The following is a 23,673-nucleotide window of genomic DNA, read 5'->3' as shown; positions in this document are numbered from 1 at the left end:
ACAGGACGAGCTCTGGCCTGCGTACAAGTTCTTGGTTCTGGGACAGGCCAGCCTAGAGGACCTAGGCTCCCTGTGGCCTCTAAACCTTGACACAGCGCAGGGGGTAAGGGTTTTGCACGGGAGACTGCGGCTCCAGCAGCACCTCAGAGGTGGAGGCTGGCACTGGCCATATTGTTTTGCACTGTTGGTTTTTTTTTGCAAATGCATGTAGGTGCCCTTGCAACTTGCAGAATGCAAACCTACTCAAGAAAGGGTCAGGAACCCAAACTTCCCTGCCGTGTGCTCCTCTAAAGAGCTACAAAAAAATTATCTTGGGTGGTTTGGGTACTGGGCAATGAGCCTTCTAGGCGAGTTCTCTACCACTGAGCCTCATCCTGGCCACCAGCATAATAATCTTGTTGAGAAGAGAGTCTTCTGGAGCCAGACACTCAAGAAAAGGGCAGGCTCGGGTGCATTAAGTGCGTCTGACCCCGAGGACCTTTGCTGTGTTTAGTCCAAGTTCTACATTCTGCTCACAGCCTGAAAAGGACATCTTGGGATGCGACTGCTAGTGACACCCAAGCAGTGGGCAGGTGAGCGACAGCCAGGCGGAGCTCGGCAACCCTTTACGCGCACACAGCCAGAGAACAAGCACGCAGATCTCGAGTTCCCATCGCGAACCCCCTGCTTCCTACAAGCGGGAGCTCAGGCCGGGCCGGGGAGCAAGCAGCTGGGACTGCACTGCACAGAGCAGCTCCCATGGAGCCCACAGCCTAACAGCTCCAAAACTCAGCCAAGCGTGAGTGTGGAAGACACCAAGCCCTGGCGGTGGGTGACAGGCCAGCAATCACTCAGCCCTAGGACAGCAGCAGCAGCTGTCAACCACCCGGTGGATAGCTATGTGCAGTCAGAGGAGAGTGGCGTGAGAACGTGACGTCCCCCGTGGCTGGTGGGTTGGCATGTGTGCATGCTTCCCTTAATCAGGGCGAAGAGCTCATTTGCTTCTGGCACCGGTGGGCACTGGCGAGAGACTGGAGCAGAAACTCTACCTGTCTGGTCAGGCTGCCTCCCAGGTTCATGGTGCCCGAGCCGGATTTGTTGGTTTGCAGCCATAACATCACTGTGGAGGTCAACTTGTAATGGGCAGTGCGGCCACTGGACTTCTCCTGGGTGACAAGGAGGAGAACATAACATTGTGAATGTGAGCTGAAGAGGGTGACATGGACCCCGTCTCCCCAGTTCCCTTTCCTCCCTTATAAAGCCCCATGGTTTTTATAAGGCAGACCGCAATCATGCCTTCAGTTCTCAGGGGTCTTTCAGCATCAGTGAGATGCCACCCTGATTTGTCTTTATCCAAATGGCTTTGTCACGTTTAGGAGTTAGTGGGGGCTCATATCCTAGCATGTCCCCTGGCAGCGTCTGGAGAGCAGGGCTGCACTGTGGGGTGTGGCACCACCTGGGAGCTGTACCTGCACTTCTACCACGTGGATGGAATCCCAACAGCCTTTGATCTTCTTTGACCCGTCTCCGGCCTTCTTTATAAGGATCACTCCAGCAAAGCCGTGATCCAGGTCCCAGAGGTAGACAGAGGAGACGCCGCCTTCGAAATACCTGCAAGAGACACGCCCGTGGATGGTCAGGTGCTGAGCCAAGTCAGAGGTCCCAGACTGCTGTCAGCAAAGGTGCCCTCAGATTATGACCTGGACACCCTCCACGTAAAGTGCCAGGGCCGACCTCTGACTTGGCCTGAGCACCCTAAGCCTGGGGAAACAGAAACCTAAGGCCTTAGGAGCAGGAAGACCAGCCTCTTTCTGGGCTTCAGCGTCCTCCCAGCTGTGAGGTCCAGCACAGTGTGTCCCTCCTCGGAGTGCAGACCTGGTCATCATCACTGGAAAACGCTGCTTCTAGAATCAACTGTCACCTCCTTTAACATTTCTGTCTCTTAGGAAGGCTGCCTGACAAGCCTGCTCCACATCCTGACAACGAACCGGGAATTGTGCTGTTTTCAGAGTGGCTTGCTACAGAACCAACAGAAATGAAGGCGGTGTGTGGGACAGCAGGTTTTCCTCGGGTCCAGTCAACACTGAAAAGTCCACAGATCTGACAAAACAGAGGCAAGAAGAGGCAGGCTCTCGCTATCCAGCCCCGGCTAGGCTTGCCTTGAACTGGGGATCCTCCTGCCTTGGTCTCCTGAGTGCTGGGGTGCTTAGTGTGAAAATTATTTCTTGACATTAAAATGAAATACATCCAAAATTAACGCTTACCTGTGGCTTAAGTCACACTAAAGCTGTTTTACACTAAAAAAAAAAAAAAGAAGCCAAGCCAGGCAGTGGTGGCACTGCACAGCTTTAATCCCAGTACCTGAGAGGCAGGAGCAGGCGGATCGCTGTGAGTTCAAGGCCAGCATGGTCTACAAAGGGAGTCTAGGACAGCCAGGGCTATTAAACAGAGAAACCCTGTCTAGAAAAAACAAGAAGAAGCCACACGCTAAATGTCAATGTTAGAGGGTGAGGAAGAAAGACAGGAGACTCTGGGAAGACAGCGCTATGCCTGCAGCTCCACATCCTTAGGCTTTGGTTAAAGAGGAAAACATCACATGTACCAAATGTGCACGGACCTTCTCCTTGGGATTCACTAAGATGGTCTGTGCGACTGCCACTCACACAGCACCGGATTTTTCGCACTCTAAGCAATCCAGCAGCGTGGGTGCACGCGCCTGGCATCCCAGTGCTTGAAAAGCTGAGGCAGGATTCCCAACAGTCTGAGTCCAGGCTACAGAATGAATTCCAGGCCAGACAGTTACAGAGCAAGACCCTGTGTCCCAGCAACAAAGGGCATTACAAGCAATCTGAATTGACTTCAAATACACGGAAGGAGGTCCAGGGCCTGTGTACTCACCCTGTCATTTTATATGAGAGCCTTGGGCATCCAGGGATTTTGACATCCACAGGGGCATCTTGTAGGCTCCGAGAGCCAGCTATACTGTTTCTGCACTTTGACCTTGACTTAAAAACAAACCCAACAATACTCTCCTCAACCACCCAACAAGATTCACACCAGGGCGTAACTGAGATACCAGAGCTTCCCTGCTGCCAAGGACATGAATTCTCCCCAGTCACACAGTGCAGGTGCAATGGCTTTTCGACCTTCCACTCCTAACTCCCCAAGGAGGCTACTCATGGGTACAGCCCTCCATGACAGGGCCACTTCCTGTGGCTCTACTGTGAAGGAAGGATCAAAATGAATCTCTGGTCTTGTCTCCCACCAGCCGGGGGTGGGGTGGGTGGGTCGGTGGGTTATACAGCAGGCCTGCCCAGTAGACATCCTCAGTATCTTTTGGCTCAGTGTCCAAGTGCTGGGCGGAGTCCATGCTGCTCACGGGCACAGACAGGCACCATGGGACAGTGCTCAACGCCATCTCTTGGCGAATCTAGGATGCTGCCAACAAAGGGCTCTTGGGCCCCAGTCTAAGGCAGTCTTGTTCAGAAACTCTGCAAATGCCCTTCTCACCCACAGTACAAGAGGAAAAAGTACTGTGTTTTGATCCAAGGAGCCACTTTTCATAGGGTGGGTGGCACACAACAGGGCATTCTGGAATGTTCCTGGGATGTGCAAAGATGGACTGGTCACCTCTAGGCCAACCCTTTGTGGTAGCAAGAGATTTTCTGACTTGTGTTCTCGCATTCTGGGGCCTCAGCTACCGGCTGCTGCCTTTCCTGCTCTGCCCACCTGGCCCTGCAGAGCACAGGCCCACAGGTCCGGCCTCTACCATCCTCCCTCCGTGCACAGCTTGAAAAGCCTCTCGCTGTAGTGTTGCTCTTGTCACGGGCCCACTCTTTGGTGAGTTGGCTCAGGCTGCCTTGGTGGGGACTGGGAGAAATGTTGGTGCCTTCAAGCTTTTGTCAACACTATCCAGTGACCAGTTCAAAAGCACCAGGTGACCTAAGGTAAGTGCCTTAGGGCCCGCCCTTAGTGTTCTACGTTCTTCCAGAAAACAACAGCATTTGGGCTGTCCAGGCTCCGGCACCCCAGCCAGAAGCCTGGCCTAAGCTCTGGGCAGTTTCTCTCAGGTATCCTCAGCTTCCCCTGTGGGCCACATAGGCTGGGTCTAGAGTTTCAAAACGCTGGAGCTGAAGGATGCAAAATATGCAAGCCCAAGGGTGACCTCCTTATGGGCTCCTCTCCCTGAATTAAAAAACTTTTTTCAAGAACATATAAAAAAGAAATTTAAAAATTAGCCCACAATACCATAAATCAACATTTCCCTCAAATCGGATTTTTCCAAAGTTCCTTCCAGTCTTTGTTGAGACATTGGATTTTTATGTAACTCTAAGGGATGGTGCCAGGCTGGGTGTGGCACTTTTCACGAGGCAGCTCATCTCCAGCCCTTTCCATGGTGGCCCGTGTCCCACCGGGAGGACTCCTTAGGGATCTGCTGGCTGCAGTGCTGAGGCCACGCTGCTGGCTACTCATGAGCCCCCCAAGACTTGGGGAGGAGGGGTTCTCCGTCAGGGGTCAGGGCAGGGCGGATGAGCGGAGCCTTGGCTCCTTGGACAGGGCCCTAACACCACAACAATTCAAGAACAGACTTGATTCCAGACACTGAGAGGGACCTCTGGGAACCCAAGCGGCTGCAAGTCTCAACGTGCTGGTCCGATACAAAGGGTCTGAAGGCCGGGTGACAGAAAGGGCCATTCCGGAGTCATCAAGAAGCCCCTGCTTTGTAGGCAAGCATTGTCAGAAGGGAGGAAGCCGTGGGGTGCACAGACAGTTGTACCCCCATTATATGGTTTATGGTTTTACTTTGCGCGTGAAGCATTAATTAAAGAAGGACCTCAACGAGGCTTTGAAAATGTACTCTTACCTACTGTACTTTGATCACAGTGACATGAAACAAGGAAAAAAATAATTTTATGTGGTTCACATTTATGAGTTTTTACATAAAGGCTTTTGTGGGTATTTTAAGAATGTGCTAAAATGCTGTCTGAAACCACATAAAGCCATTGAAGGCGTTGCCGCCAGAACTGACAGCACACACACATGGAAGCACTTTGATTGGCCTTTGTACATTTAATGAGTCAAATAGTATTAATATTGTTTAAATGCTAACATGCTATTTCAATGAGGTTGCTCTGCCATGGCTCCAGGCCTGCTCTCGGGCCTTGTATGTCAACAAGACTGTGGGATCCAACGTGGCCAAGCACTGAGGGGCTAGGGGATCTAGCTGATACCACTCAGAGCTTGAACCGGAGGTTATGACAACTTCAAAACTCCCAGTTCTTTAAGGAATGAGGGGAAGGGGCCCAGGAGGGAAAGACCAGAGGCTCGCACAGCAAGGTGCCTGGTCAAGTGGAGAGCACTTCTTAGAAGGGAGAGCACATCCTCTCCTTGGGCTTCCGACCAAAGTGGACAGGGAAGCAACACGGGGATAGAATCACTACACACAGCCAAAATGGCAAGTGACCCGCTCAAATAAGGAGACAGGAACCACCTCTCAGGAAGACCAGAGATGTCATGTTGGGCAAGGTTGGGCCATGAAGGGGTAGAACCCGGGAAAGCCTCAATGTCATATCACCACCAGGGTATGCATGCGTGTAACATTAGCTTTGTTGGTGTCAGAGGAACAGACGCCCACCAGGCACGTGTCTTCAGCCCCATTACAAGTCTGATGGCTCTGGCATCTGCAAAGCCAGTCTTGAGGCTGGGACGAGAGAAATGGGGGCCTCGGGGGAAGAAGCGCAAGTTCATCCATTTGAGGATGACAAGGTGGTCACTAAATGACTGGGGCACAAGACCAGAGCCTCGGCGGGCTGGCTGCTTGCAGCAAGGCTGGTCACGACTGTGCACCAGGCGAGTGTGCTGCTCTTTACTGTCCTTAACATCCTTAAACTGGATCATGACTCCTCTTCTGATTCCCAGGTGACTGGTCCGCAGGAAACCTTCCAGCTGTGTACTGTCAGTCACTGTCGGCCTAGACCCACAGTCCACACTGCAGGACAAAAGGGCGAAAGCAGGATACACTCAAAATGTCCTCCTACACACAAGTGAAAACGTACTCTGGCCTCAGAACTTTATGGAGTGAGTGAGTGAGTGATGACGAGGTGGGTAGAGCCCTTGGAGGGAAACTCGCTTTGGGAACCTGAGCAGGAACTGTGACCCACCCAATCTGCAGTCTTGGCTAGCCTGAGCTGCAGATGGAAAGAGGAGAAGGGCCCCGAGTGGCTTTGGAAGCTGGCCTACAAGCCTGCCTCCTGGGACAATGGCCAGGTCTGAATACAAAGGTTTCAAAGCCACTGCGTCCTGGGCCACAGCCTTTAAAAAAGACAGTAAGGCCAAAGCCAGGACAGACTTGCTGGGAGCTGATACAGCACCATCCCAGAAACAAACTGGTTCTAGGGTTCACAGAGGCGTGCCTTCAGCCATGGCCTCTGCCTGGGCTCAGGCCGTGAGACTCCAGTAAACTTAGATCTGAGATAACCACGGTGCTGGCCGAGGCCCACAGACCCAGCTGTACCAGGGGCTTAAGAAAGAAAGCCTCAAAGATGCTAGGTGGGGATTTTTTTTTTCTGAAGCCAGATTAAATGAGATATCTAGGCATGGCCACACACACCTGTGAGCCTGTCACTTAGAAAGTTGAGGTAGGAAAGCTAAGAGTTCAAGTGATACCCAAGCAACTTAGCAAGACCCTGTCTGAAATACACAGAAAGTGTGGGGCTGGGTTGATGGCTCAGTGGGTAAAAGAACTTTCTGTGCACACATGACAATTCAGGTCAAATCCCCAGGCACTATGTAAAAAAGCTGGACATTGTCAATGGCGTGGCTTAGCAGGTAATCACATCTGACAACTTTAGTCCAATCCCTGGGGCCTTCTAGGATACATGGAACAGTAATGTCACACTCCTCACACAGTCCTCCCACATGTCTGGTGATGCTCCCATGAACTCCAAGAGCTTTCTGGTCTTTTAATCCTGTAGTGTTCCTCCTGCTGCCATGATCCACCCATCTACCCCAAACACACTGCAGGCTGCCGGTGCCCTTCCTATAGTGGAAGGAGACAACGTCAATACCCACGCCTCACATTAACCAGACCTCTGAGGAGAACGGTCCACGTCAAGGCCCTGCGCCAGTATCCCTATGTGCCACACCACACTCACGCCGGCACACACTGAGCCTGCAGCCACCCCAAATGACAACACCTGCTCTCTCATCTGCAGTCAGTGGCCTGCCTCCCACCCTGCGCCTGAATTCCGATTCTGCTGCCATCCCCAGCCCCTGGGCCACCCTCCCACAGAGGTGTCTGTGACTCGCAATATATGAGAGGAAGTGGTGAGGCAAGAGAGTAACCGTGTTCTGGGTTCCGTGGGCCAGCTTCCTGCCCTGGGGAAGTGCAAGGCCTTCTAGACAGAGTATATTGTGGCCTGAATGAAGGGGCTACTTCCTGGCACCTCTGTCAAGCTGAAGACAGACTAAGTAACAAGGGGAGGTGTTGAGGCCTGTGAGAGACCGAGGGAGTGGCTAAGGGCGTTGGCTGCAAAGCTAGCTAAGGGTCTAGTAACACTGTCAGAGTGGTCATAACTGGAAGATCCCCTTCGTCATCCTGTGCCAGGCTGGCAATGGTAGCAGGTCTTGGGTTCTGAGTGTTTTCTCCTTGCCTCCTTAATGCCTGTCTGTCACGGGCATGGTCAGATCTGCTTCTGAGATCTTACTAAATAGTAGCGTAAGACTGTGATGGATGACCATTGGGGCATTTTTCACTACAATCAGTATATAGACACAGCAGGGATAAGGTCACATAAATGAGACTCTCACCTTGATGACAGTTGGTGGTAAGGAGAAAAAAACTCACACAGAACAGAGCCATTCTATCAGGGACTGAGGTCCCAGCTCCCAGACAGTACCTGTGTGTCCCTCCCCAACTACAACTGCCGCGTCCTCAGCTACATACTGGGGCTGGCTTCTCGGCACCCTCTCCTGATACCAAGGGCACCTGTCACCCATAGGCAGAAGCAACTAACTTCAGCTCAGGAATGAGGTGCCTCCAGTGGCCCAGAAAGGCCTCTGAAGCTAGCTGCCCATCGGTGTGACCAACATTCCTTTCGCACCTGCTAGCTACAAACTCCTGCCCCACATACACCAGTGAGAAGCCCAGGGGACTCTGAGGGGCTGTGATCTTCTGACTGGTTAGACCAACTCAGTTTAAGGCTGTACGTGGACATTATGTGTGGAGACAAGAGGTGACAGACATCAAGAGCGCTGGCCCTGGAGCCTGTTGGCAGTGCCAAACTATTTCTCTTCGGCTCCTACGTACCCTGAACTACCCAGGAGACAGCCCCTTAGAAACACAAAATGCTGTCTGCTGCAACGTCCCACTTCCACAAATCAGAGATTAACCTCGGCTTTGGTGGCTGTGGCACCCTTGTTTGTGTGTGAACAGCTGTTTTCACCACAGTTTACAGAACATGCCTCAGTCTGCCCACAGACCCGGGACAGGTATTCTGCAGAAATGCCTTTCAGTACACACAGGTGCAACGATCCCCTGAGCAAACATACCAATCAGCTTAGGCATGTGCAACTTTGATGCCAGCTGTGCTCACAAGTACACATCTGGGCCGGGGCTGTCCTTTATGGCCTCTCTTTACAGCCTTCTGGTTTTTTACTTAAGAGGAAAAAGATGAAGGCTTCTTTGCAAACAACAGTGCGCCTGGAGGGGCTTGGGGAGCTGATGGATCAGCACCGCAATGGCTGCCTTTCCTCGTGTGCTCCACACAGAAACATGGCTGGCTCCGTGGAGCCTGCCCGAGGAGCAAGGCAACACTCAGGACTCCTGGACTACCAGACCACCTCGACTAATCAAACTGCCTTTTCTGGGAACTTGGTTGGAGCTACAGACTGAATACACGATCCCACAGTTAGGAAGACTGCAGGGGCTGCAGCGGTGACCAGTGGACTGAGTGCTTGCTGTGTTAGCATGAGGACGTGAGCTGGGACCCCCCACAACCCACATAAAGATGGCCATGGCAGTGTGTGCTGTAGTCCCAGTACTGGAAGGTGGAGAGAAGACTGACCCTGGGCTTGCTGGCCAGCCAGTCTAGCTAATCAGTGGGCTCAGGCTTAATTGAGAGACCTTGTCTCAAAAAACAAGGTGGAGATTAATAGACGAAAACATCCGATGGCAACCTCTGGCCTCCACACATGCTTGCATAGGAGGGCACACTTACATATACACATACAGAGAGTACACATGTGTGTGTGGACAGATGTATATGCAACCCAAAGCAAACCAAAACTGTATACGAGAAAGGTAGGGAATGTGCCTGGGTAACCGACTGGCAAGGGGCAGCTGGGATAGCTGTGTGGGGTGGCTGGTTTCAGGCCTACACTCTGCACCCACGACAGGCTGACTGGAGCATCCTAGCTGCTGGGAGAAGTGACAACGCCCCTTTTGGCTGTAATTAAACATACACATGAAAACCTGCCACCACCAGAAAATCAGAGCAGGCAAGGAGCCCGGTGGTGGCTCAGCAGCCAGGGAATGCCACTGAGCACCCTTACCAGGGATTCGGGAAGGAAAGCCTCTGGTCTCAAGGAGCACTGCAGGACTGTATTCTCCATCACTTGGCCCAGGCAACCATCTGTGTGTCCTAGCAGCCTAGGAGGCAGCTCAGCCAGGGGAGAAGGCACTCTGGAGAGACAAAGGGCTTGATTGGGGGGGGGGGGGGGGGGGATGAGCTAGGCCTGGCTTCCAGAGATGCTTTATTCCTGCATGCAGAACCACAGAAACCTGAGCGTGACTGAGTGCCATATGCTTACAGGAACCGAGAGTTTGGGAGGAATCAGTCTCTGATGCTGGCTCTGGGGGATCATGTTCACAGACGGACCGCCTTTCCACACACTCCTGTTTTCCATTTACTTTCTTCCCTTTTTTAAAAAGTCAATGAAACTCAGTGCACACCAAGGCAACCAATCCCCAGACTGCAGACTCAGGACGCCAGATGACGGGCACTGCAGTAGGTCCTCCATCCTGCTCTCCTCGGGGTATAACGTGCAAGTTCTACAGGGGCTCTGGAAACTGCAGCAGATATCTACCTGAGAGTGGTGGGGGTGGGGCTGGGCCGGTAACCCCCAGGAGAGCTGAAACTCAGGCTGTGAGATCAGAAGGTGGAGAGGGTACTCACTAACCCACCACCATTCACACAGGCTCGGACAGTGCTCAGCTGAAGATAGGAGTTACAATGCTACAACCAAACGCTAACCACATTGCCGAAGCCCAAAGCCAGAAAGCTCTGCTGTCCCCGGGGTGCAAGGTGCTCAACTACCACCTGTCTCAGGACCTCAGGACACAGACCCACGTGAAGTGACAGGGGGAGGGCCACTGCACCATGCTGGTCTCACCAGCTCTAAAATTTTCTTGCATTCTCCATTGTTTCATGCTGACTCAGTTTCCTGCTCTTCCTCAGCCTGCTGTGGGGCTCGTCCTGGGCTGGTGTTCCTGGTGGCAGAAAGCATAGGGCCTTCAACTACAAACCTCACTTGGCCGGATGGAGGCAAGAGCCTGAGCTTGGGACCAACCCGTCTTTCTTCGCTGGGCCTCTCTGCTCCAGCCTCCAGGTCCCAGCCTTGGACCCCTTCAGAACCCCACCTTTAACCATGCCTGTGGGAGCATGCGCCTCTTTCTGCAAGTCTGCCCTGGCCCATCCATGAGAAGCACAACCATCCAGAATTGCCTTGCAGTCGGACCCACGCCTTCTCCATTACTCAGCACAGTGGGGGCTGCCTTGCCAGCCTCATAGCTACGTAACGCCACGGCTCAAGGATGTGCTTGGAGGGGCCACAGCATCCAGTACAGAGCTTCACTCACAGCCAAGACATCAGAACGGAAAAAGGGAGAAAGCTGGGGGTGGGGTGCAGGCATGAGCTCACATCTCCTTCCTCTTGGCAGATGCTCACTGGACTCAGGTGTCCAGAATTTACTGGTATGGTGTCCATTAGCACAGCAGTCCCCAACCTTCCTAACACCGCAGCCCAGCAATACAGCTCCTCATACCTCCAACCATAAAATTATTTTCATTGCTTTTTTGTAACTGTAAATTTGCTGCTATTATGATCATTATGTAAATATTTTTATTTTTGTTTTTTTGGTTGTGTGTGTGTGTGTGTGTTTGTTTTTGTTTTGGTAAATATTTTTGGAGATAGGGGCTTGCCAAGGGGGTTTTGACTCACAGGTTGAGAACCACTGCTTTAACAGCTACAGGGACCCAGGCTCTTTCACTAGGGATGTACGGCTTCTGTACAAGGCATTCCTATAGTTATGGCCTATTAGGGGATGGTAGGCTGCTCCCAGAGTTGAAAGTCTCCCACCAGGCAAGGCTGGCCTTACCAGCAGGCTCTCTGAAAGAGGACCATGGCCTCAGGGCTGTTTGATCACTCTGCAATGACCACCCTAGCTGCCCGGCAGCCACCTTCTACGGCCTGGTCCCCTGCTCTTTATCCCCCCAGTTTGGGACTCATTTTCAACATTTACAGGATGGTACATCTGTCTGTAGTCCCGTATATGCTTCTTCAGCCTACTGGGTGGGAGCCGCGGGAGGCAGGGCTGGGGCTGGCTCTAACTTGGCACAATCTACAAAGCCGGGCCCAGGCCCTGGGATGTTCTCTATAAATGACTGCTGAATGGCCTCTTCAGCTATCATGATAGGAACCATCAGTGCCTGCCTGTGTCCCCATTATACCCGGAGGGAAGATTTCATAAGAATCATTAACTTTACTTCCCAGACATCTATTTGATGCCTTGCTATGTGAGGCCAAACACAGCACGGCTAGTGACACTGATGACCTATCTGTCACTGCGCCAAGGGCACACCACCCAAATAGTCCCATTCCTGCTCTCAGACACAGGAAGGCACCCTCACTGTAACTGCGAAAGCAGAGTTAAGTGTGTGTGGCAACACCTAACTTGTGCACCGAGTCACTCAGTGAGTGGGTAAGGGCAGAAGAGAGCCAAGGTCTCCCCGACTCTGTGGTGACTCATGGAGGAGGTGCCTGAACCTCAGGCTGAGAAGGACTTCCTCAGCTCAGACACGGCTTCCCATGTCTGCAGGATTTCCCCAGAAAACCTCTCCCTGCCACCTCCAACTGTCCCACAGTTGTACCTCCCAGCACACAGCCCAGAGGAATATAGTTTCAGGGTTCTAGGACACTACGGTGACAAGCTTTCACCCACAAATGTGGTTGCTTTCCCTCCCTAGGCCAGGGTCGTTCCACGTCGTAGATACTGGGAAGGAGTAAAATAGCCAGTTCTGAGATGGCTGTTGAGAGGGGAGAAGATTGAGGAGCCTGGAAAGGCCATCCAACGCCAACACCCCAACTACTCCTGCCGAGGCCCAGGGGCTTCTGGGACTGCCGCAGGGACGTCAACCTTGCTTACTCTGTAAAGTTCTTCCAGGAAAGCAGGGTTGATTAGAAAAGCTAATTACAACTTTTGAAGGTCTTCTCAGACCCCAGACGAGGAAGCACACGGGGCTCCTTCCCACCCTGATCCTGGACCCCCAGACTCTGGCCTTCATTAAGTTTTGATTTCAATCAATTGCACACCCCCTAAAATTAACTTATAAGGCCAATAAATTGCAACCGCATGTTTGAAGGTATGATCTGCCCTGAGCTAAGAGCCAGGGATCGCGGGGCACAGGGCAGATGTCTGCAGCAGATGGGAGTAATCAACCCTGGGAGCCAGTGGTGCCAGCCCCCTTTTCAGTTACAACATCTGGTTTGGGGCAAAACCAGAGGCCAGCCTAATCCAAACTGAGAGCTGGAGCAGGGCAGGTCCCCTGTCTTCTCTGGGGACCTGAAAGATCAAGGTGATGACCGTGGGCTCCTATCAGCTATGGTTCTCTGGCTGGGGAGAAGGCCGTGTTACCAGCAGCGAGGACCCATTTCTCTGCACTGGAGCATTCACTTCCAGGCTTCTCTCCTAGAAAGTTAGGTCTCAGGCCACACAGAGAAGTTCTGGCTGTGCACTAGACAAGGCCTGGGTCTAGAAGAGCTGAGTATGGCCTCTGCTGGCAAAGGGTACAGCAACCCACGAGTCCAGTGTCTCTGCTCCCCTTCTCAACTGCTGCCTTTAATCTCACGCATTCCCTACGCGGAGCCAGCTGTACCATCAAAGGCAGAAAACTACCTTGGGACTTGGGGGAGAAATGGAACAGCTGGGGTCCCAGGCCAGGGTGGAAATGATGGAACGGAAGAGAACCTAGAGCAGGAGGTAACTGACACAGTCTGTCACTGAAGCGAAGCATGCCTGGCATCTTCTGGGCAGTTTCACAAACAACACGAAACCCCGGGCTGCCTGGGCACTCTGTCCCACAGGTGCTCTCCAGGAGGAAAAAAAAAAGTTATTTGATTATTTCTGCCCAAGATGGCAAAGAAGGCAGGCAGTAAATGAAGGGGTGGGGGTGGGAGGAGGGAAGGGAGGCAAGGAGCAGGGAACCAAGGGACTTCAAAGGCAGCCAGAGAGGACCCCAGCTTGGCTCCCTGGGTCCTCTGTGCCCCTGCCCACTTCGGGGACTGCTAGCCCTTTATCCCTAATTGAGAAATGTTCACAGGCCCACACGTGTGCTACATCCCCATGGGAGTTACAAGCCACAGAGCCTGCAAGGCAGCCACTCTGCCCAGACGGCCTCCATGTGTGGGTGATTACCTCCAATTCCCTGCAAAGTCAAAGTCTTCACAGAGCCAGGATCAAAGCAGAGCCCCAAAGATAGAATCTAGTCTCTTCCTGGATCTCATGGTGGAGAGCCCTCAGGGAGGCTCTGAGCACTCCCCATCACTGAAAGGGCTGGTGCGGCCTGAGGCAGGCCAGTACACTTCCTGCTCTCTCATCCCATCATCTTCTAGGAATAAAGCCTAGATCACAGGCTTACGGCAGGTGACTGTGACCATACGCACGCACTGTTGATGCCATGCACAGACCCATGGGCAGCATTCTGTTTGCAGTGTATTCAAACTTCCGTGTGAGTAGGTCCAGCGTGGCCTTCCCAGAAAAAGGGAGGGTTAGTCCACAAACATGAGGCTCCCTGAGGTTCAGAGCAGCCCAGTATTCTCCATGAGGAGCCTGGAAGTTCCTCACATGCTAGATCGCTGGCTGAACGCTTGAACATGGAGCAAGCATGGCCTCTACTCTGTGGCTTGCCAGATACTGAGGTACTGGGACTATCAGCAGGTGAAGAGGGAACGCTTTCACACAACCGGCCCAGGGCACAGCAGCTTCAGTTATTCAGCCTTCCTGGGCACAGCATGGGGCTGGCCTGCTGGGCAGTGCCGGATGTTCAACTGTTCCTTTTCCTTCTAGAAAAAGAGGCTTTGCTTGAAGTTCTGTGTATTTCCACCGGACCTGAAGCCAGACTGCCTTTCTGGACCCTCATGTCTCCTCCCAGAGGGCCTGTGTGTCTGCTCTGTCTGCCATCATGAAGAGAAAGATAAGCACAGGAATCCTTGGAAGGGCTCCACAGCTCCATTCGTGGGGTGACGACCAAGTCTTCCTGGGGGCATAGGTCAATGGCGGGGACAGGTAGCGATGAAGAGAGAAAGGCATGCTTTGCTGCCCCTGCACACCAGGCAACAAAGTGGCAAACCCCCCCAGTGCCACAGCCACACACACACACAATGCCAGAGACTGAGAAGCTCAGGGGTTGAGCAACTAAAGTACTTAAAAAATGAGAAAAAGATTATTTTTTTTTTCTTAATATTTGCCCTGGCACTGGGGTGGTTCAATTTATGTAAGTCTTCCCATGTGTTCTTGGGGAATTTTTTAGGCTCTGATGACAGTGGATGGTAGGACCCAAGTGGCAACCCCCAACTTTCCCTCCAGTGAGTTGAGTCTCCTGTCACATGGGCAGAAGGTGGCCTCACTGTACTGAGCCAGGCAGAGGAAGACCTCCCTGTTCTCCGAGAGCCTCTGTACGCTCACTCTTGTCCTGCCCAACGGCACCTGGAGCAGGAAGAGTCCATCCTGTCACTATTTGGAGAGCCCTTAATGACAGAATGTCTGCATAAGAGCCAACCCAGCCCTCTGCAGTGTCCTTGCATGTGAGCTAGGGGACAAGCAGAGACAAAGGGGAGCAGAGGGCAGAGCAATGTGGCCTCTACCTAGACCTAGCCCTGAATGGCGGCCCAAGGCAGTACGCCAGGACCACTTCACTGAGGAAGAAACACTCCAGGTGTTTAAGCCTGCAGTTACTCAGAACCTCCCTTGTCACCAAATGTAAACAGACAGCCTCAAGGGTCTCAGCAAGGCTGGGTGGCCTCAGGAGCACACAGGACAGATCAGAGACCCAGCACACACTTCAGAGTGGCACTGCCCACTCCCATCTGACACGTAGCTGGAGCAGGCTTGTCTTGCCAAAATGTTCTCAGATGGTCTATGAGAAATTTCAAAGCCATGAAGGGCAAACATGATAGGCTTTCAAGTCTGCTTCTGATTTCAGAGACAAGGTGTGTGCATGTCAAGGGTGGCAGCCTGGGGACTCTGGTACCAGAGATCACTCTTTGGACATTTGTCTTCAGTTCCAGAGTCACATCCTGGAAAGGCAGCATGTCGCTGCTTTTCTGTCACCTGCTTGCTCACTTGACACACTTAAAACTGTGCTGCTGGGTCTTCTCCTGTGTGAGGAGAGGCACTCAGAGAGACCTCTGTACATATGCACATGTGAGCGAATGACTCTGCAGTTGGGTAGAGTGTGCCCTGCATGGTTTTTATCAATCTGACACAACATAGTCACCTGGGAAGAAGAAACCTCACCGGAGGAATCACTTCCGTCAGACTGGCCCAAGGGCAGGTCTGTGGGGGCGTTGTCTTAATGATCTGTGTGGGAGCAGTGGGAGGCCCCAGGCCACTGTGGGCAGTGCCACCTTTCAGAAGATGGGTCTGTCTTATACAAGAAAGGTAACTGGGAAAGGCACGAAAATTGAGCCAGTAAGCAGCGATCCTCCATGGTCTCTGCTTGAGCCTTGCCTCTTCCTCTACAGTTAACGCAACCAGGAGACAAAGGAGCATGTTCCTCCCAAGCTGGCTTTAGTCAGCGTCATATCGCAAAGGAGAACAGGATGCTACTGTCCCCCTAGTTCCGCCGTGTTCTGGCTGCTGAACTTGGCTGCTCTGTGCTGCTGAATATGTCAATTCATTTCTGTGAGGGGAAGGTCCCTAATGGAGGTGGTCACACTCCATGGTCGCCCGACTTTGACTATTATTACTACTGCTGTTTTATGATCAATATTACTGCAAGAAGAAATGGGCTCCACTCAACACTCAGGTGGAAGAACTCCCTCATCTGAAGCTGTTTTTACGGCAAGGTGACATCAGAGAGTGAGAAGCTAAAATGAAGGACAGAGCACGTTTTTAGCACCACCAGGAGGAGCAATCCCAGGGGCAAAACGGGAGATGTGAGACCACTTAGATACTGGGAGAATAACAGCTGTGCGAGTGTCAAAGCAAAATGAGATTTGAATTCCAGCTCTCTCAATCTCTGCGCCTTCCTCAAGGGGACCTTATAACTTTTTATTTATTTATTTATTTAGGTTTTTCAGGACAGGGATTCTCTGTGTAGCCTTGGCTGTCATAGACCAGGCTGCCCTTGAACTCACAGCAATCTGCCTGCCTCTGCCTCCCCAAGTGCTGGGATCACAGGTATGTGCTACCACTCTCAGTCATCTTGTAACTTTTAATTAAAGGCATCGATATTGTAAAGCCTCGCCATGTAAGACAATGAAACAGAGCTGCTACACAGACAAGTATGTGGGTGAGTGCATGCTGAAATGTTTAGGACCGTGTGCTGATGGCTTCCTTATGACTAAAAAAGAGCCTTTTCTCCCTCCATGTGTGACAGCCAACAGATGTGAACAGGAAAGACCAGCCCATAGTCTGCACACTGGAGCCCTGAGCCTCTCTCCTAACTACAGGGTCACTGTCTAAATTCGCTGTTTCTCTCACTTCCATTTTCTTGCCTATGTGGTAGCTAGACCTGGATTGAGTCAAGTAGAGATGCAGGGTCAAACCCTACCCACCTCAGGGCTCAAGAGGTGAGTTTTACATCTTGTAAGGCACAACCAAGCTCAGGTTTCTGCGGCCTGCAAACCTAATACAGTCACTACTGGCCCTTCACAGGAGTGTATGAGGCAGGGGATTTGTGCCAACTTAATACTACTGAATTTCCAGCACAGACTTAGTTTAAGATGAGATTTCTACTGGTTAAACACATTGCCTTCTCTGGAGCCCTTCCCTGAAGAGTGACCTAGCGTTTTGGTGGTGTGGCGATGAGCAAAAAGGAATGGAAATGAGCACACTGAAATGCTTTCATGGGCTGGTGTCCCTGGTCAGCTGAGGATTCAGAGCTGTTATGGGTCTAGGAGGTGGCCTGGTCAGTGAGATGGAAGCATGGAGACCTGAGTTTCCACCCCCGGCGTGCAGCTAAAGAACTGGGCATGTTGGTGTGAGCTCGTAACCCTGGCCCCTGGGTGAGTCGGGGCAGGATAAGGAGGATGCCTGGAGCTTGCTAGCCAGTGAGTGGATCCTGCCGATCAGGTGAGACCTGCTTCACTAAGTGAGATGCCGAACAAGAGCAGAGGATACTTGACACTGACCTCTGGCCTCCACGTGTGCATGTAACCACATTCGCATGGAGATGCACACAAGAACGCAAACTCATGCCTTTGTCACACATAGGGAGGGGTAAGAAGATGTTAGTTTGGAAAGGGGTTGCCATGTCCCATTGCATGAGACCTCAGCTCAGTCAGCATGGTCCCCCACCATGCCCGTGCCCCAGCTCCAGTCCCAATGGAGTTACCTAAGAGCTGTGGTGTGTTCACGTACACCTGTGACCTCTGCGCTTGGATCACACATTCACAGTCAGCCTGAGCCACACAGAGACTGTATCTTAGCTGGGTATTTGTGATTGATCATCTGTGTTTGAGTCTTGGCTCTGTCCCTGCCTTGGACAAATTCCTCATTCTCTCCGCGTGAGCGCTACGTGCTGACTGTGCCACTGTGGCAACCAAACACCTTAGTTTTACTGAAGAAGCTATTCGTTTGTGAGGATGTGAGACAGTGATTGGAATGCAAACTACCTGCCCTGTGTGTCTTACACACAGCAGGTGCTCTCCCCTTACCTGCCACTGCTGTGAATGGTAACAGAATGATAAGGCAGCCAGCATCAGGTAGCTCCAACGCATAGCAAACTAGGTGACCAGGCAGCAGAACCAAGGGGGACTGCTTAGCCCAGTCACACGCTCATGTAAGCTCTCCCCATCAAAGCCCCTAGAGCTGCCGTGCAGAGGGTGACTCACAGGTCTCGGTACTGGTCGAAGGCATTGTTGGCCTCCACCTCCAGCTTTCTCAGTCGAGCAGATGGCATGGCCCCATCTTCCAAAGGAGGGTCATACTTGTTACTCCACGGTGACCTGGAAGGAACAGGGAGAAGATGGTCCTATGAATCAGCCCAGAGACACTCTGCCCAAGCTCAGGGGCCTGCAGTTCAGGGCCAAGTCACCAAGAGGCATTTTGGAGAATCTTACAAAGCAAAGGTTCAGAAGCAGCAGGTTGGCTGCTTAGCTCCAAGCCTCACGTCTTCCTGTGGGAAACAAGGCCGCCATTTGCTACTCATCGGCTATTTCGAGGAAGCAAGAGGAAGGATGGCAAGCGCTTTGGCCACGAATGCTAACTAGTGCTTCTGAAATCCCTCCATGGTCACCGTCAAAGTGCTCAGCAGGTGCCCTCACCTCCCTGACTTGCGGGAGGCTCCTAGCCTTAGGCAGTAAGTAATGAGAAGATGGCTGTCAGTTTCAGAAGCAGGCAGGAGACCTGGACACTCTGGGAAATGGGGTGTCTGGCTCATTAGGGAATATGGCCACTTCCCCAACACACAAGGCTAAGCACACATGAAGACCATGAAGTAAAGAGAACCAGCCCAAAGTCATGCTACATTTTAAAGATGCTTTTCGCTCCCAAAGGTGGAGGAGAGAAGAGAATTAACAAGTGAGGCTGGGGAAGGCGCAACAACGGCTCTGCCGCTAAGAGCACTTGCTGCTCTTCCAGAGGGCACAAGTTTGAATCCCGGCACACTCATGGCAGCTCACAACCTGTAACTCCAGTTCCAAGGAATTCAACATCCTATTCTGGTCTCCATGGCACCAGGAAAGCACCTGCCTGGCACATAGACATATGCAGGCAAAACATCCGTACACATACAAAAACAAAGAAAAATTTTACCATGTGAGGGAGTAACAAAGAAGGGGACAAGATGTGATGACCTGATACACCCTCAAGTACAGACATGTCCCCACAGGGTATCTCTGCCTTCTTTTCTGCCAAGGATCATTAACCCTTACAAACCCACCTGCCCCCCCCCCCTGCCCGCCCTTTCAATTTGGGATTAAAGTTAAGAAAGGAAAAGTATGATCACTGTCTCTTGGGCCCCCACTAGTGAGCTGTACACACAGATGCCTCTTCCTGGTCCAGTCTAGCAGTGGGCCACGTGAAAGGTGGGGAGCTGAGGGTTGGGGTGGCTGTGCAGTTCCAGTTTTCTCAGGGATGGCCCACAGCATGCAGTGGGGACGAACTGCTGTGTGAGGTCCCTTGAGGGTTCCAGGTTGCAAATGCACCTACCCACAGAGAGCAGGGCCTTTAGAAACATCTCCATGTTCAAGTTCCTAGGTTCAATTCCCAAACAAAACAACCTCCTTTCCATGTTCAAGCCTGCCCAGGGCTCCCAACACAACTGAAGACCTTGGACAGACAGGGGAAGGGGGACACTAGCGTGAGTCTTTATTGAGGAGTGCCTGTGGGATGTCTGCCTTATAGCACCCTGACAAGCTCTGCAGGGTCCTTCCAGCCAACAAACGGAGTGAAAATGGAGCTGGGATGGTATCGCACGCTTGTGGTACTGGCAGGCGTGAAGCCGATACAGAAGATCAAGCTTGAGTCTAGTGGGCTATATGACTAGACCCTATCTCCAAAACACAAGAAAACAAGGGAGAAGGAAGAGCAGGGAGGAGGGAAACTTCGAAAGCCTTCTTCCCTCAGGCCCTAGAGGCCACTGATGGGTGCAGGCGGTCACCACTGCTTCTTAGTTAGGACGGCCTGCCTCCTCTGCTGGGCGACAGTGGGCAAGAAGCCAGGACTGAGACCTGGGCCCCACCTCCCCCAACCCTGCTTCCTCTGAGGACCTCCTGGCATACTTGTAACCGGAGTGAGTCCTCTCGCCGTCACTGCCTTCACATGGCAGACAACCTAGCCCATGACTCCCTTTGAAAGGCAAGATGGAGCCTGCAAGATTGACTCAGGCAAAGGCACTTGCTGCCAAGCCTGACGTCCTGAGTTCAATCCCCAGGACCCATGTGGTGAAAGGAGAAAACCGACTCCTTCAGGTTACACACACACACACACACACTCTCTCTCTCTCTCTCTCTCTCTCTCTCCCCCCCCCCGCCCCTTAGTAAATGTGGTTAAAAACCGTCTTAAAGCAAGACCAAAAACAAAGCAACCTGCTAGGACACAAGCCCCCATCCCCATGCGGAGCAGGGCCTGAAGTCCAGGAAGTCTGTAAGTGTGTTACACATTCCCCCTGCCTCACAGACGACAACGGCATTTCAAGCCGTTAGGCCTGGAGCCGGGGTAATTGTAGCTGGGGGAAAAATCATAACATTACCCAGAATATTCTTAGTGGAAGGGGCACTCAGAACACATTTAAGAGCTTAAATGGAGGCCATTTGAGAAAAGACAGATGGGCAGGAATGCTTAGATTTCAAGTCGGGCCTTTCATTTCCCCAGAAGGCTTTTTGTTTCCGCTAACAGGTTTCCAGCAGTGCTGCTGGCAGCGGCCTCGCCATAAGGATCTTGTTTAAGCAAACGATCAAACACAGGATAGAAATGTGTGGAGAAAAATCAGAGGACCTTCAAGTTTCAGAAAGGGAGAGGGAAGTGCTCTCTTTACCTCCTCTGCTCCCCTGTGGGGCTCTAATCCCAAGAGCACTCTGGGGCCTGGGGAGCAGGGGTGCGGCCTGCAGGGTGTCCTGGAAGGGCTAAAGCCCTTGAGGGGGAGGGCGCACAAGCTGGACATCATCCTACCCTCCCCTGCACTCCATAGCAGCTTCTTTACCTGGAGCTTCCAGGTCCAAAAACAAACAAAGAGCAGAAACAGTGCTGACCAAGACTTGGCTCAGTGACATCTTTCTCTGTGGCCTTATGCTCCCTAGCCTACCACATGGCCATCCCTTTCAGGGCATCTCCCTCAAGGGTTGTCCTGTACATTTGCCACTGGGCCAGTTATGCCCGAGCTCTGCCTCAGATCTCCAGTGGGAAGGCTGCCTGGAACCTAGCTCATCTCTACCCAGGCTCAGCTTCACCCAGGAAGCTCCTCATCTGTCCAGACTCAACTCTAGCATTCTAGAGCACAGTTGTGACCAAGTCTCTGCTGTTACCCCCCCTGCCTCTCCCTTTCTCTGCACCCCCCCTTTAGCAGTATGTCTGCAATCTCTATCCCGGATGCTGTGCTTGTGTTATGATCCTGTTTGTATTCCTCACAGAACAGACTCCAGGCAAAGACCGGTGAGCTGTACCTAGAGCACAGCCACAACTGCTTCTGTTCTGCAGACCACACGTGACAAGGGATGGCCAAAGGCCCAGTGTTCCTAGTAGGAGCAGCGCTGGGTTGGATTCCACACTGCTGCTCCTGCTCACTCTCCCCGTTTCTCTAAAACCAAGCCTCTCCAAAGAGGAAACTGGGAGTGCGATCTCGATTACACCCAAACACACGGTGTGCATCCCCAGGGAACTCCTGGAATGTCCTGGGGATTCTCACACTTGGAAATTTTAAGAAAATTATCCCAAGTGTGCCAGGCGTGGTGGTACACACATTTAGTCCCAGCGCTCGGGAGGCAGAGGCAGAGGCAGGCAGATCTCTGTGAGTTTAAGGCCAGCAAGGGCTACACAGTGAGATCATCTCAAAATAATTAGTTGGTTATTAGCTAGTTAATCCATTAAAAACACCTAGCCCAGGACCACCCCCTCCATCAAGTCCTTCTGGGCTCTCTCAAGGCCCCAAGGCAGCTCTGAACTGGCTGTATGGATCACAATATAGCTGTTCATCGGCTACTAAATGGGTTTCCTGGGCAGAAACCAACGTCAACTTGGCCTCTTGTAGCAGCCCACAAGGTGATGGCAAAGGAAGGGAGGAAGGGAGGAAGGAAGGAAGGAAGGACACACCACCCCATGGGGCAGCTGGCCCTGAAATAGCATAGTTCTTCCATTAGACTGAAAGACACCAAGGCCCTCTGATGCTCAGGGGAGGCAAAAACACAGGCCTGTTAGTGGATCAGATGGCTAGCTAAAAGGAGGGGGAGGAGGAGGAGGAAGCACAAGCAGAGGTGGGTGGATGAGCGTGCCACCAGTGTGCTAGTGCAGGGGTCCTCGTGCTGCAGGGGGGAACTGCTGTCTGAGCTCACCTATAGGAGTCCCCGTCTCTGTTGTAGTCACATAGGAGGTAATCCTTGCCCACCACCTTGTCTCTGGCAATTTTCAGTGGCTGGTCAACAGAAGACAGGAGATCTTCACACAGACTGGGGACCTGGAGAAAGTGGGGACAGGGAGAAGTGTGGTTACAGTAATGCCTCCAACTCAGGTCCAGGCTAACATCCGGCTTGTAGTGCCCTGCCAAGATCCCAAGTCTGCCTGTTCCTCTCCACATGTGCCCAACACAAACCATGTCTCTTCACAAAGAAACCTGGTCTGTGAATTGTCACGGAACGTGACTTCTTTCCAAACATGGATGTGGCTCTAGTTACCTGACCACCAGGGTGGTCTGTTTGAGAACGTGTGTGCTGGGTATTGCTCTCTGGTGGATAAAATACCAGCTCAGGCCCTGAGAAGGCAGCAAACAGTTCTAATACACAGGAATGCAAAGAACTCAAAGACTAACAGGCTCTGGAGAACTCCCGCAGCTCTTTCCAGGCCCCTGGCCAAGCACTGCCAGGCTGCTCCGAGCTGGCTGTATCTGCTACAGAGGTGGACGACCATACGCTGTTCACAGCAGACCACAGTCAGCTCACCTGCAGCTTCACCTGCCTGCACAGCAGAGGATGCCAGTGAGCCAGCTTCGAGGCTCAGGAGAGGGCGGGGAGGGTCTGGAACAAACCACAAGGTGCTGCCAGTTCCCACCACAGCCTTTGAGGGAGCAGGCTGGGGCTGCCTCCTCCCAACACAAACATCAGTCTCCACCAGAATATTCCAGGAAGGGACGGCAGCCCTTGCAGAAGCGGATGCCTTTCCGTTTGAGTCACTTCCACGCTGTTTCCATGTTCTGACCTTCTCATTTCAGGGCCTGGGCTTATGGGGACCCCACCTCATCGTTTACCTAGCAAGGGGCTGCCAACAGACCAGCTCGTCTTGGGAAGGGGACTGACAACAGAGAGGACCATCAGCAGCTCAGGTCCTGCGTCCTTCCCAAAGGCCAGCACCACCAGGATAATGAGGTTCTGACACTGCATACTGCTGCCTCAGGACACATCACAGTTTACTGTGGACAGTGACACTTGGCACTGGAGCATCTCTTGGGATGGTCCGTCTCTTGCACATGCACTAGCACCCAAAGAAAAGCACAGGCTTCCAGCCAAAACACGAGGTGCTTGTTTTCAGAACTTGGTCCACATGCA

The 23,673-nt window shown here is 52.4% G+C and overlaps 1 protein-coding gene across 2 annotated transcripts in view; it reads right to left on the bottom strand.

Moving 5' to 3' along the window:
* Window positions 1-23,673, bottom strand: part of Capzb (capping actin protein of muscle Z-line subunit beta) — a 102,401-nt gene that overhangs the window by 9,963 nt on the left and 68,765 nt on the right. For both annotated transcript variants that reach the window (XM_051171977.1, XM_051171978.1), the window contains exons 3-6: window positions 22,468-22,589; window positions 18,313-18,426; window positions 1,449-1,590; window positions 1,029-1,145 (exon numbers count right to left, since the gene is read on the bottom strand). In XM_051171977.1, coding sequence (XP_051027934.1) covers window positions 1,029-1,145; window positions 1,449-1,590; window positions 18,313-18,426; window positions 22,468-22,589 — 495 coding nt within the window. The remainder of the gene's footprint in view (window positions 1-1,028; window positions 1,146-1,448; window positions 1,591-18,312; window positions 18,427-22,467; window positions 22,590-23,673) is intronic.

This window comes from Acomys russatus, chromosome 29 (genome assembly GCF_903995435.1).
Source record: "Acomys russatus chromosome 29, mAcoRus1.1, whole genome shotgun sequence".
Classification (NCBI taxonomy): domain Eukaryota; kingdom Metazoa; phylum Chordata; class Mammalia; order Rodentia; family Muridae; genus Acomys; species Acomys russatus.
Note: the sequence above shows the minus strand (reverse complement) of the source record. Positions and strands in the feature narration are given on the sequence as shown.